Raw genomic sequence first — 15063 nt, 5'->3', positions numbered from 1 at the left:
GGGACTATCTTCAGGGTGAAAACCTAAGATCTTTGATCGGGCGACGATGGTGTTCGAGCACTGTTCCCTTCTTGGAGGCGTCGTTTTTTGGAGAGTCTGTAATTCGGGTGTTGTCTTGGCGGTGGATGTACTGCTGTTGTTAGGCCCGAGATACTGTAGCGGGACTTTTGTTTCTTAGTTTTCTTTTCCCTTTTTTGGCTGTGTGCATCCGTAGTGCTATTAGGGTGGTGCGTTGTTGCAGAGGCTGGGTGTAATTGGTATCTTTTTGATATTAATATATTCCCTTTATCGAAAAAAAAGTACCTCCGCCACTGGTGAATGCGGATCTACATGCCCTAACAAAGATATCACTAAGACGGAGGGTAGGACGAACCAAAAACAGTAGGATGTTTACCCCGCTACGCTCCCTCAAAAGTTTCTATGGATAGTTCTGAGATCAAGTTTGTCCGCCACAAGATTGCCAAGCTTAAGCTCGAAATAAACTATAACCACTAAGTATAACTTTGTTGTCTGGGGTAACATGGGGAAATTTTGACAGATCAGACCACCTGTCCCAGTGAAATGCCAGAAAAGACCACCTCTGAGTGCAAATGTCAAAACTACCGTGGCGGCACGCTGGCCAAGCGACACGTCGCACATGCCGCCGTAGCCGGTGGCGGCAGGACTTGCCGCCGTGAGTGGTGGCGGCACGTTGGACGAACGTCGGGTGGTGGGCCCTGCCGCCACCGGCTGTGGCGGCACGCTGACGTGGCAACATGCCGCCACCGGCTGTGGCGGCACGCTGACGTGGCAAGACATGCCACGTCAGCGTGCCGCCACAGCCGGTGGAGGCATGTTGCCACGTCAGCGTGCCGCCACAGCCGGTGGCGGCAGGGCCCACCACCTAGCATCGCGGACGAAGCTGCCCAACGTGCCGCCACCACTCACGGCGGCAAGCCCTGCCGCCACCAGCTACGGCGGCATGTGCGACGTGTCGTTTGGCCAGCGTGCCGCCACGGTAGTTTTGACATTTGCACTCAGAGGTGGTCTTTTTTGGCATTTCACTGGGGCAGGTGGTCTGATCTGTCAAAATTTCTAACATGGGTGATCAATCCGCATCCGATGACACCTTAAAATTTCAGCCAGATGATTACACATGCATCAATAACCAAAGAATTGGTACCCATGTCTCATACCTTAGTTATTATCGTCCTTGAACAACGGTTTCCGTGGAAATCCTTACACAGCTGACTGTTATTCACAGAATGACAATAATTTTACTTACTCCTGCACTATTTTTATAGGAAACTGCTGGGCGTCCCCCGGGGGATCTGATTTCCCAGCCCCCGGGTCGCCAGCCGTCGGATCGGCCATCTTGGACGGTCAGATCTGGTTTTACTGAACGTAGCAAAAAAACACCTCCCGGCAGCAAAAAAATAACCCGCTTTTGCTACATTGTAGCAAAAAACGATTCGTCCATAAAATAAAAGAAAAAGTCTGAGCTCGCCGGAATCTCGCCGGAGACCTCGTCGGAGACCCCGTAGCAAACATATTACGCAGATGTAGCAAAACCGCAAATAAATTGTAGCAAATTTTTTTATTCATATGTTGCAAAATCTTGTAAGACACCTGCAGCTGGCAACAGCACCATCTGAGGTTGCAGCAACTCCATCCGCCGAAGACAGCAACGCTAGAAGCCGCTAGTAGCAACGGCCTACGCCTAGGGTAGCAAAGTAGGCCTCCGCCGGTAGCAAAAAATTTCCCTCCCCCGGTAGCAATGCCGGAGACCTAAGATAGCAAAACCGATTTCCTGACGAAGAAAAGGAGTACCACCTTGTAAGCAAAACTCCTTCCGCCCCGGCTTGTAGCACTGACGTGCCACCTTGTCAGCAGCGTGCACTATGGCAGCACCGCCGTGCACCACCGGTAGCAACACCCGACCTGCCCCTGGCAGCACCTCGTCACACCACTGGCAGGAGATGGTCAAGGAAGGAGGGGCACACGCGGGGCGCCGCTAGGTGTCACCGGCATCGAACGGAGTCGGGGACGGCCAGAGCTGCGCGGCGAGGTCGGACCTCCTACGGCATGGACGCGGAGAAGGGCGGCGCCCTCCACGCGGCGAGGTGGGCGAGCTCCGGTCTCAGCTCCCTCACCTGGGGTTCCGCCTCAGCTCCCTCGCTAGCCGCGGCCTGCGCTCCCAGCTCCCAGCCTCGCGTCGCCGCTCCCCCGCCGCCTCCTCCTCCTGGGGTGGCGCGGCGACGAGATCCAGGGCGCGCGGCGGAGGTATCCCCGGGGATCGGCGATGGGGTGCACGGTGGTTGGGCGACGGTGATGATGGCGGGCACCGGCGTCGGGCGCAAAAACTACGGCGATGGGGGCAGGGACGGGCACCGGCGTCGGGCGCAAAAAACGGCGGCGCCTCGGGAGAGGTCGTCATGGAGTTGGGCAGCGCTGTTATCTCGCGAGCGTGCGGTGAGGAAGAAAGGGGAGGCAGCGATATGGTGGGCCCTGCAGGACACGCGTCGCGCGCTGCGTGGGGAGGCTGGGGAGGACGCGATCCCCCGGGGGAATCAGATCATTTTCCATTTTTATATTAATGTGTGTATATGTACTCTGAAAAAAATTTCTACCACTATACCTTTGAACTTAAATGCATGAAAGGGAAATAATCTGGTGGAATTACCTAAATACGTCAAAATCTTATATTTAGATTTTATAGATATTATGTAGTATTTTGGATTGTGTTTCATTGTTTTGGAACGGCTAGGGAGGGTTGAGTTTCATTTTTGTGACCAAATCAAAACGAAGATATTAAGTGGGAACTGACCCATGACAGCACCGAGATGTTCCATTAGATCATAAATAGCCTAAGATAGTCACAAATTAAAGAACCATGATTCTGTATTCGGTGTGTGTTATATTATTTGCCTTGTTTTTTTTCATTAGGATAATAATAAGACGATGGCTCTTCATCTGAGCTGTTTACATGTAGATTAATAGCTGGCAATTGATACGTACTTTTATAACTAGTAATTGTGCACGTGCAATGCACGTGTAATCTTAGGTAATAAATATCATCACGTGTAATGCCTTATTGGAAGGAAATCCATCAAAGTACCAGATGCAGTCCATTCTCAGAACAACTACCAGACGACAAAATTCAGTCTTATACATGCAAACATGAAGGCAAGATTAACCCGTGCTATGTGAAGTTATGAACATGAAGCAGGCGTAAGTTTCAACAAGCAGGCGTAAGTTTCGTACAATAGGCAAATGAGTAGGTTGTATGATAAATATAAGAAAAATTCATTATAGCCACCTCGTACGTGTAATATATGAGATATATCAACAATTCAGGGAAGTATAATAGCATTAAAAAATTGCAACTTCAAAGTAGCAAAATCATCAAACCACGGAAAATAAACATTATTTTAGGCACACATGATACTTGAAGCCTGTATTAAACAGGTCATCCCTAAACGAAGGGAGAGCATGTACTTTTTATTTATTATTATTTTGAACTCTCGAGCTAATCTAGCTCATCCATCATAGTCGATCTCTTTACGCCCTGGGTCATGTAACCAAATAGATCCTATACAGATGAACGATTAGATCCACCATTATTAAGCTTTGATGTCTTGGATGGAGGTTCTTCAGTGACATCGATCTGACCCTCATATATGTCCCTTCTGTATAAGACCAATTTTTTCACGTGCTCCCGGATTGATGTCTCAGCACGGACGTGTTGCCTAACACCTAAAACATAACAAAAGAAATATTTAGACACTATAAAAAACATATTAGTAAATACTTGGTGTGTTTGTAATCCTTGCCTTCGAGAATATTAAACTGAGAGCATTTTGCGCATGGCTCAAATGTGACAGTGGTGGCACTGGTGTTATCAAGAGACTCTGAAAAAATAATCAATAAAGTCAACATATCTGGATTTAATATTTAAATTTGAGTACATAAATAATTAGCTTACTTGATTGATGAACAACCTCCATGTTGGAGGCCACAACAACTGCATTGTTCTGTTCTGCAGATAACAGCTGGTCGCCGAGTAGATAAGTAGACTCACCAAAAAAACGCAGGAAGATTGTGTTGTGTCCGCTATCAACTATAGCGATCTCCCTCATGCCGCTAGGGGCACAAAAATCAGCCTCAGCTGGGCCGACATATGTCACGCCGCCGGAAACATCTAAGAATGATTTACAATTAGTAAGCCTCAATAGTAAAGATTTGTGGAAGACATGAAACCTTACAGCCAATCAATATATGTAATCATGTATAAATTTTATATTAAACAAGAATACCAATGATAGTTCCGTTTGGGAGATCGAACACTTCGGACATATTGTTCCTGCAAACATAAGTAGCTATGGTTAATTAGGAAACACATGTACCTTATCGTGGTGTGGCAGAAAATTGAAGGCGTAGTTTGAAAAAAAATGTGAACCACCAGAGGGGGGCATGAGGACCATTGCTATATGGATGTAATGATTTGTAACGGCTTGAAAAGACAATATTCCCACTAAGTAAATCATGATTTGATCTATAAAAAGATATATACAATACTGACAATGTAGATGAAAACAAAATACTGATTAGCAAACCTACATAATTCCATCTACCAATTCGAACTACTTATTAATACTTTGTTGTTCAAAACCAAGTGATAGCAAACCCGGCAGTCGAGTTTGTCGTCCACCGGGGTTGACGAAGAGGCGGCTTGGCAGCGTCAGAAACCTAGACACCGACCAAGTGGTCCATGAGGTAAGGGAAAGGACTTGTGCGTTGGCTCTGGCTGCATATGGAGGGGATTATATAGTCAGCATGGCAAATTCAATCACTGTGATTGAGTCAACGTGAGGATCCTTGTAATTGTTATGGAGCAATAAGGAATGAGATGATTTCTAGAAGAAAACAAATACACAATCATTAAAGGTGATTGATATCACACCCAACAGAAAATGCAACTAAAAATGGAAGGGTGGGATATCATCCATTTTCATCACAACAGAAAATCAATCGGAATATGCTCAATTAATATTAGATCCATATAATCATGGAAGGGCACTCTAATTGATATGGAGCAAAAAACGTAATGGGATGATCCCTAGAAGGAAACGAATACACAGTCATTAAATGTAACGGGAAGCATAAGTTATTCTATTATAATTTAACAACAATCACGCAAATAAATAGTTTTAGGGTTCTCATGCATAATACTATTTTTGAACGTGCTTTTTTAGCAAACGCATGCAGATTTTTTGTGGTTGTATCACAAAAAAACATTATGGTCACTTTTAACAAAGCGTCAATAATTAGAATCGCTTTCTTCACAGGCCAGGGTACGGGTACCGTTAAAAATTGGCAGGACGGATGTCATTGTACCATTAAGTTCCTTACCTCGAAGTGTACACATCAAGAATCCGGTTGAGCAAAATGCTCATGCTTTGCTACAGATCTGAAACCAAATTACGTGCTCAAAAAACTGAAAATCGGAAAATATCAGGAGTCCAGATTACTGAAAATCGGGTACCGTCGTTTTGATTGTTGTTGTTCTCCCAGTTTCTTCTGACCTTCCCTACGATTTCATTAAGATCAGCTACAGGATGAAAATATTAGGAGTCCAGATTACTGAAATGAATAAAGACTTGATACATCTAACTGGTAGCCTTCTATCTGTTTCACCTCTTCTTCTATTTTGACAAATCATACAGGCCAAATCCCAAGCACCGCACTAAGAACTGTAGCACTTCAGTTTAACGTTTGCCTACAAAAAAAAGTGGTTGTTAACTGGCTTGCCCAAGTGTTACTGCATGATGCTACTACCCTGTGATAATTCAGAGTATCATGACCTCCATGCATCCACATAATGAGCAAAAATGTCGCCAAGTGATGCATTCAGAAAAATGTGGAAGAAACTAAGTTTTTTGATTTAATAATGGAGCACATTCAATGTCACATACTGATCCGATGCTAGGAAGTTCGAGCAACAAATTTAGATGAAAATGTCAAGTGTAGACGGTTCTTTTTCGAAAGAGGCAAGACCTGTGCAATTCATAGAGAAGAACAAAATTGGCCATAAATACTATAGGTTCTCTATTATGTTCAGAGATAACTTATTTGAAGAAACAAAAAAATTCCTTCCAGAGAGCTTACATACACCATATTATTTCTATGACTCTGGTCTGAATTATAAGATCACATATATATGATATGCATATATGTACGGAGATGCACACATATTTATTTTTCCGTGCTGAAAATTATTCAGAGAACAACTACAACTTGCATAGACCAAGTTATAGTAGTATTGCAGAGCTTGGTGGCATCAACGAAAGAGATTGGCTGTAATTGTATCTGGTACAATTGTGTACGTGCAATGCACGTGTAATATTAGGAGGCGAATCATCAACTGTTAATTCATTAATTATTATGTAATTGGTGGAGGGAAATCAAATTGTAAGACCTCTTTGGCAAATTTCCCTTGCATTGATTTAAAACACATGGCGAGTGAATTCTAAAAAGATCATCAAATATTTCACATGCCAAGCTATGTAAATCCACGAAAGTAATGCACAATCTAGATGTATTCATCTCCATACTTATTCTCACATGTACCAGATGGCAAAATGCAGTTAAATGTCTGATATCTGACAGAGTGCAAGATTGACCTAAGTAACCATTTAAAAATATATATGGAAAATTGAAATTCAAATTCAAGTGTTAAGATGTGGAAAATCTACCCAAATACATGCATCCCATCCTCACAACAAATTAAATACCAGAGAACGAAGTTCAGGCTTATACATGCAACCTGATAGGAAGGTTCGGTCCTATACATGCAAACCTGAATGCAATATTTGCCCGTGTTATCTGAAGTTCTAAACATGAAGCAGAAGATGGTTCGAACGAATTGAGTACATGTGTCCATAGATTCAAAATTTCAAAAAATTCAGTAGAATAGGCAACTGAGCAGGTTGCCTAATAAATATAAGCAAAATTCAGTATAGCAGGCAATCAAGATATTTCTCAATATACATCACGTTCAGATCTCATGAAGCAAATTTGCATATTGAGCAGGAGAAGGTCTGTATCACATTTTAGCACATTTTGTAATCAGACTCTCGGTAGCAAAGTGATAATGTTTATTTACAGATCAAATTCGATTTATATGAACTGGTGAACAATGAAACTCTGAATTCTCATGACAGTACAGAATCCCAAGCAATCTGATTTGGATAATAGTAGGTCATGTGAGTGTTACCTTTGGCAAACATTAAAATATCTGGCCTTGGAATTTCAAACTGCTTAACTTCAGATAATGTAATTGGGATTATTGATCTACAGACAAAAAAAATTAATATGTACTATGTGTGTAGCAACCATGCGACCATTACCTTGGTAAAACTTGATAAACGTCTAAAAATATTTCTAGAGGTCTGATGTAGCAAATATGCAACCATTACCAAGGGGGTTAAAAAATCTTACTTTTTGAGATCTACAAATGCAGTTGCTTATATTAGAAACCTCTGCTTGTAAACATTGCATATTTGCATAAGAGAGTTTCTTACTCCAATCAGCTCTCTGTAGGTCGTCATCCAGCATTTGAGCGCCATTCTTCTACGGACGGTCGTCCAGCTGCGCCTATGATCCAACTCCCTGATCAATCTTTTTTATGTGTTACATACTCCTCTCCGCAGTCCAGCCTCTCATCAGTCTCCGTTCAGTCTACAGCCCTTGGAGCAAAAGAGAGCTAATAGTTTAGACCTGGAAAAAATAACATTATTTGCACATGTACCAGCGCATAATAGACCTGTATCGCACATTACACTGCCAAGCCCCATGCCGATTGGCCTGTGTCGCATATCAAGATTTGAATGATCACAAGCTTGCAGTTTCACAGCAAAAAAAGGTTAGCTCTAAATGATATGTTAATAGGAAACACACATATACCATAAATCAAACAGAAAGAGAGGGCATAAGGATTGAATTGAGATGCCTGGTTGCATGTTTCCCCATCAATTTCTGTTATAATCTATCCATATCTTGGTTAAATTCTCCATTCCTGCACAAGAATCAATAAAGAAAAATCAAAGGTCCGTGTGCTTACATGCTCAAATCAACCAGGTGATTCCGTAGTCAGTACCAATACAAGCAATACCTTGGGGCGGCCAAAAGCATATTACCTAGGGAAAGCTGAGTTTGGTGGTGAGGTAGGGGGAGCATCCAAGCGGCGTCGTTGTACAGCAGCGGGTGACAAGCGGCAGCAAGCGGCAAGCGAAAGCGAGCGCGGCAGCGCGGCAAGCGGGCACGGGCGGCGGGGGACGGGCGGCGGGCGGGCGGCGGGCGGCGGGCGGGGGTGATTAGCGTTCGGGAGTGATCAGCCTAATTGTCAGCCTGGGCTGTTTTAGCGCTAATTGTGGTGGAGATTTGGAGCGTTAGATGGCCATCTGATGGTTGTGTTCCGTCGGTTCTGCCCCCTCTGTGCTTTTTTATATTGGTATAGATACTTTTATAATACTCATTCTTGTTCACAGATGAATGATGTTTTGGACCTTCGAATGTCTTCAAGATGTAACTTGGACTAGTACATATAGGTTGCATATAAACCCAATAAAATTATTATAATATTATCGAAATATTTTTTAAGGCTAATGGTGATACTATTCCAAGGAGAGTTTCCAAGTCAGAACATACCGACCACGATAAAATCTTGTAACGATACATAAACCATGGCAAACTACCATGGTGTAACAATTTCTATTTGAATGAAGTAGATAGGAAAATATAGGAAAAACACCAATGCCAAAATTACTACCCTCTGTGAACTATGTAATTGATCCGTGAAAGAAATATGTGGTTAAATTTCCAAACAATGCTCACTGCAAAATAGTGGTAACAGAAACTATGTATGTTTCCGATGCTTCGATAAGATAACAATGCTTTACAGTAGCTATGTTACTCCCACTATGAGCAGTAACATCACATAACTCAAGGCATTTTAGTGACATGACATAAGAGCATCCCCACTCGTTTGGGCTCCCCACGCCCAAATCCGGCGAAATTTTCGTCCGGATTGGAGGAAGATTTGGCGTGGGGAGGCCCATTTTCCCAGCCGCGAGCCTGGATGCAACGTAATACGACAAATTCAGACAAAATAGGCGAATTCGTTCAAACATAAGCGAAATTTAATGATATTTAACATATAGAGGCGAGTTCGTACATAAATAGGCCGAATTCGTACATATATTTGAATTAGGCGATTGGCAAACTAATACTAAAACTAAAAGCGGCCTCCTACATGCCGAAATGGCGGTAGAAGGTCGTGTAGTCGCCGCCGTCGTAAATCGTCGGCTGAGCCGAGCGTCGTCACAGGGCGGCGGCGCCTCGTACCAGCGGCTCGTGCCCTGGCCAGCGTCGCCGGCGCGTGGAGGCGACGGCCGGTAGATGTCGCCGTCGCTGCTCTCCTCGAGCTTGATCACCTCCTGGGCGCGGCGTTCCGCGAGGACGACGATGCGGCGGCGCGGGCGGCGAGTTGTCGCGCGGCGGCCAGATCCAACATCCGCCGCCGCTTGCTCCGCCTCTGGTGCTCCCGGCCGCGCTGGACCACTCCGGCGCGGCGTCGATGGGGAGGCTGTTGTCGGCGGGCACCAGGTCCTTCAGCGACCGGCGATCGCCTCCGCCACCGCGGCGTCCTCCGCGCGCTTCGCCTCCTCCTCGGCGAGCTGGTTGGCGGCGGCCGCGGCGGCCTCATTCTTCGCCGTCTTCCTCTTCCGCCCGCGTTGCGGCGAGGAGGGCTGGTCGCGGATGACGAGCGCGCCGCTGCTGCGCCCTCTGGTCGGCGGTGGAGACGCCGGCTCCTTCTTCACGGTGGCCGGAGACGGCCACTCCTTCTTGACGGTGGCAGGCGTCGACCCGCCGGACCTAGACGCCGACCTCAAGCCCGATGACGAAGAGGACGGCGCCATCCTCCTCGGTATCCAGGAACTACCGTGCCGGCGCGACACGGTAGCCGCCACCGGCGGCGGCATCCCCAGGACAGGAGGAGGAGGGCCGTCGTAAGCGGCGAGTTCGCGTTCGTACCTTCGCCGGAAGAACGCGATCCACACTTCGTGGTTGTCGGGGAAGAAGCGCGGATCCGCGCGCTGCTCGTCACTGAGAGTGACGAGCACCTCGTCGATCGCCGCTTCGAGTGCGCCGCCACCCGTTGGCGGCGGCGGCGGGATCGGCACGCCGCCTGCGCTCAGCCTCCAGCCTCCCGGCGCGCGGAAGTCCGACGGCGCAGGGTATCCCGCCGCGTGCAGGAGTCGCCCCTCCCATTGGTGGAGAGAGCGGCGGCCGAAGCCGTTGTTGGCCGCACCGTCGTTCGCCATTGCAGGTTCCTTCGAGTTCGGGGATGATTTGGGGGAAGACGAGCGAGGAGGTGAATGCGGGGCAGCCGGGGTAGTTCGGCGATAAATAGCGGTAGGCGCGCATGAAACCGAGGCGACGGCATTAACTCGCCGCGTGGAAGCTACGCGTCCGGCGAATGCTGACCGGCGGCAGGCTTTTACAGCGCGCGGAAGACAATGCGATGAGGACGATGATCGGTGTCTCTCGCCGACAAGTTGGGGCCACCAGATGCGCGGGAACGTTTCGCGCGCTTTCGTTTCGTCCGGAGTCCCCGAGCGCTCCCCGGGGGGCCGGGGATGGCGTGGGCTCGCCGGATGGATGAAGGGCCAAATCCGGACGAAAACGAGGAACCGGGGGCGCGACTGGGCCGAATTTCGCCGTCCGGATGGGAAAAACGTTGCTCGGGGGCCTCGTCGGGGGGACGAGTGGAGATGCTCTAACAATGAATGAAGAAAGAGAGTGAGGTGTCAACTAGCTATGTTACCATAACATCACACACCCCAAGACAAAATGAGTCTACAACATAATAAATGACACAATACATGACATCACATATAAGTTTCTACCCACTATGGAGGTAGTATGTTACTATTCTAAGTTACTCCTAACGCGGACATTTGGCTCATGGGTGCTCCACACCCCTATAGATCCTCCGTGTAGATTTGTTCCAAGATTGGTGCAGCGAAAGTAACGAATTTCTCTCACGCAAGCCAAGCCAGGAAGTCAGAATACAGATGAATACCAGTCGCTCTACCCGACACATTGTACTAGCGCTGGGCTTGATACAGTGTCATCTGCGGCAGCATTCATGAGAATAGTGTGGGTACATGTCAGTACAGTAATCCTAAGTCAAATGTGAATCAAATGCAACACCATGTATTCTGCCATGGCCTGCCATTCCACGCCTCCCCACCATTAAAACCAGCCTTCCCCTCCTCACTCCGGCGAACAGTAGCTTAGAGCTTGCAGCTATTATTTCTGGAGGACCAGCGCCTCCGTAGAAATCCCTTGCTGGTGATGTATTCTTTTACCTCCGGCCAGTGTGGCGTCTCTTCGGCGGGAACCAAGACCACCAGATCTGGAGCTTGGTTTCATGAGGGATGTGACTCCCTGATCCAGCAAAGCATCTGCAGGCCATTCGCCGGGAAGGTCGGATGAGACCTTGCTGATGTTGTTGCCTGCCAATGCAGACCATAGCCGGTGACTGGCGGAGACAGCGACATGGGAGCACTTCGAGGAGCTCGTGGACTGGGTGGAGGCACAGCGCCCGGCGCCCATGGTGGCGAGGGCCTACCTGCAGGTTGGTGACGGTGAGGGCACGGAGTTTCCCTTCAGCTCTGGATCAAGCGACGCGGTAAAGGACCTCAAGGCCACTCCCAGGATTTTTTGTTTTGTTTTGGTTTGGATCATGTGTTGATCTGCTCTGTACGTATATTTTTGGCCCGAGGGATTCTTCTTTACTTTATAAGAAATAATCGATGCTTTGCAAGTTTTGATCAGCTAACCTAAGTTCCTCCATCTGTCAGTTCAATGATAAGATGATTTATTACTTTGTACAGACTACATATCTAAAACTCATGTTTTAACACTGTTAAATGCGCAACCGTGTTCCTAATTTTGCTCTGAAGCCTTCAAATGTCCATTCACAAGATCTGAACCCTAATGTTGTACGATTTCAAGATCTCACAAATGTTCCAGGATTTTAACCCTGGGCAGAATTGTACGATTTCTTCATATATTTGATGATATTTGGTGTTAAGTGTGCTGCTAATCTAGTTTAGATAATAATCCAGATCTGTACTCTAGTAAAGTGCTCAAGGCAAGTTCCATAACATGTAATTAATTAGATTTGGAAATAATTTCCTTGGAATAATATCTTGAAATTCTTTGCAATGAGGTTCCTGGAACAAGATGTGCTCTTAGTATCAGGAAATATTTTTTATTTTCTATTTTCAATTATGAGATGATTTATATGTCCAGTCGAGACTACAGATCTGAAATTATGTTTTTGCACGGTTACCTGTGCAACTTTGTTCCTTGTTCCCCTCTTGGGCCCTCAAATGTGTCCTAGAAGTATTAGGACATGTAATTAATTAGATGATAAACTAATTTTCATGGATTATTATATTTAAATTCCTTGGAATAGGTGTTGTGGTTGTTGCTTTCTACTAAAACCTTTAGGTTAATAGAGAAACTAAAATTATTTTTTTAATCCCTGGAAGTAATAAAACAATAAAGTTCCTAATTGTTAAATCATATTCCTGGAATAAGATCTAATCTTTGTACTAGGAAATATTAAATTTGTTTTTATTAGAAAAATATTTAAAAATCAACCTATAAATTTAAGCTATTTATAAGTTGATTGATGGAAAGAAGTATAGCATGATGGAACGAAGTCTATGAAAAAGTTTTCACTCTTATTAAAGATGAGGGGTCCATGGTTGATAGCTTGAGGTTGCGGTAGAAAAAAGCAAGCTGCAACCGCATGCTTGACTTTTGGGCACCGACACAACACTGTCTTTCTGTCATTGTGGGACCAGTACGGCTCTATGGTGGGATACACACGCTGCATATGGTCAATACATGAAATACCAGATTCTTTATACAACATCAATCACTGGGCCTAGGGCAGGTGTCAGCTAGAAACATGGGTGTGTGTAGCACCCAAGAGCTCCATTGTAATTCTCAAGTTACTCCCCACTATAACTAGCCTAATATAGAGTAGTAACATGCACGTTATTACCTTCATAGTGGTTAGTAACATCAAAGCAGTATCATAGATGTCTTCATTGATTAGCTTGTAGATTTGTTGTATCTTGAGAAGTGTGATGTTATAGTAATACTTCATCCGTATCGATTTAACAGGCATGCACGCAGTTTAAGACAAAATTTAATTTTTTTAACAAAATATAAATTATATGTCTATAAAATTTATACCATTAGATTCATATTCAAATAAGGTTTTTCATGAACTACATACGTGTCTGTTAAACGGATACGGAGGGAGTATGTTACTCTCCTACTCTCTTCTCATTAACTCACTGCCACATAAACAAATTTGCTGAATTAGACATTTAATTACTAGTGAAGTTACTCCCACTATGACTAATCTAAGCAACTTCCGGCTTGGTACCGCAAAACTCGTTCATTATTTCATAATAACTAACTGATCATAGCTAATTAACGCTGCAACTCGTCGAGATGTTCTGGTGGTTTCCCTCACTTGTAATGTTTGGACTCTCTTTGTCATTCGAGGTCAATACAGAATGTCAGATTTAGATCAGACGGTTCCTGGAGGCGTAAAGCACGGCAGGGTATTCGATCCATTCCCTCGTGTCTTATCTCCGGCACCAGCCCGGCCGCTGAGCCAACCAAAGCGGTAGCCATGGTGACCGCGTCGACCACCCCGTTCCCCCGCCTCCTCGCCCCGGCCCGGTCGAACCCCGCCGCGCGCCCCTCCCTCTCCACCCGCCGCCCTCCCACGCTCTCCTCCTCCCGCTCCGTCGTCTCCGTCCGCCGACGTCTCGCCGCCGCATCCAATGATACCACCAGCGACAAAGAGCAGGAGCAAGAACCGTCCACGGCGGCGGGCGGACCCGCAAACCCCGCCGAGGATCCGCCGGTTTCTCCGGAGAAGACCCAGGAGGAGGTGGCGGCGGAGCTGAAGGAGGTGATGCGCGCGCGGAAGGAGGCGGAGGTCGCCGGAGGCGGCGGCGGGTGGTGGGCCGGGGTGACCCAGGAGATGTCGGAGATCGAGTGGCCGGCGCCCGGGAAGGTGCTGGGCACCACGGGGGTCGTCCTCGGCATCATCGCGGGCTCCACGGCCGCGCTGCTCTCCGTCAACGCCGTCCTCGCCGAGCTCTCCGACCGCGTCTTCGCCGGCCGGGGCCTCCAGGACTTCTTCTAAGGGTGATGTGGCATCCATCTGTCTCCTTTTGTATTTCGAGAATTCAGATAGGCGTATAGTCCGTTCGTTGTATCCATGGTTTCCAAAAGAGTATGGTTGTGTTGCTGCAAGAGAAATATGATGATGTCTGCGAGAAAATTGCAATGTGCTAACTTGTGGATACAGTTCAGTCTCTGGGAAAGAATTTCGCACTGTCATTTCTGTGTCATTTCTTCATCCACAACATTTCAGATCACGTTTTACCTTCACAAAGAGCCACCCTAGGGTAGTATTTGAACTAACAGGACATTCCTAACATTTAGTTCAGGGCTATACCTTTTCTCTGAACACGACCTATCGTGCGGACCTTAGATGTGCTACTGTACCGACATGCTTATCCAAAACCCCATTCAGGGCTTCAGGCAGCTCTCGTCACACGGAACTTCTATGTGCTACTGTACTCCATCTCATCCGTGAGCAGTGAGATCTACTCTGCTAGGCACTACCAGAGTGATGCTGTGTTCATCAGGCACAACCTTGGTTGTTGCCTTCAAACAAAAGATTACACCGGAACACAGCGTGCTTTTGCTAGCTTCGGGCCGGCCATCCCGGCCGAGCCAGATTAGTTTCCCTTTCATTTGATCTTTTGGTGGGTTTTGCCATGTTACCACCCTAATCTAAACATGCAACTCCTTGTACAGTTTGTGATGTTTTCCCCCTTGCTTAATGAAGAGGCAGTGCTCCTGTCGGTTGCTCCAAAATTTTTTTTGTATTCCTCAAGTTGCCACATTTTA

The 15063-nt window shown here is 46.4% G+C and overlaps 2 protein-coding genes across 2 annotated transcripts; one reads left to right on the top strand and one right to left on the bottom strand.

The window, feature by feature from the left end:
- Positions 1 to 3331: 3331 nt before the first annotated feature.
- Positions 3332 to 5709, bottom strand: LOC127309446 (uncharacterized). The gene is made up of 7 exons (XM_071825160.1): positions 5525 to 5709; positions 5392 to 5449; positions 4667 to 4786; positions 4296 to 4342; positions 3965 to 4180; positions 3813 to 3890; positions 3332 to 3735 (listed from the first exon to the last, which is right to left on the bottom strand). Exons 4-7 carry the CDS (start codon positions 4333 to 4335, stop codon positions 3572 to 3574), a joined length of 498 nt encoding a protein of 165 aa, XP_071681261.1. The 5' UTR covers positions 4336 to 4342; positions 4667 to 4786; positions 5392 to 5449; positions 5525 to 5709; the 3' UTR covers positions 3332 to 3571.
- An 8030-nt stretch (positions 5710 to 13739) lies between these two features.
- LOC127306854 (uncharacterized) lies at positions 13740 to 14487 on the top strand. The gene has a single exon (XM_051337560.2). The coding sequence runs from the start codon at positions 13769 to 13771 to the stop codon at positions 14288 to 14290; it is 522 nt and encodes a 173-aa protein (XP_051193520.1). The 5' UTR covers positions 13740 to 13768; the 3' UTR covers positions 14291 to 14487.
- The last annotated feature ends 576 nt before the right edge of the window (positions 14488 to 15063 follow it).

The sequence above is a fragment of the Lolium perenne genome, chromosome 2, assembly GCF_019359855.2.
Source record: "Lolium perenne isolate Kyuss_39 chromosome 2, Kyuss_2.0, whole genome shotgun sequence".
NCBI classification, from domain to species: Eukaryota; Viridiplantae; Streptophyta; class Magnoliopsida; order Poales; family Poaceae; genus Lolium; species Lolium perenne.
This window is presented reverse-complemented; position numbering and strand designations above follow the sequence as displayed.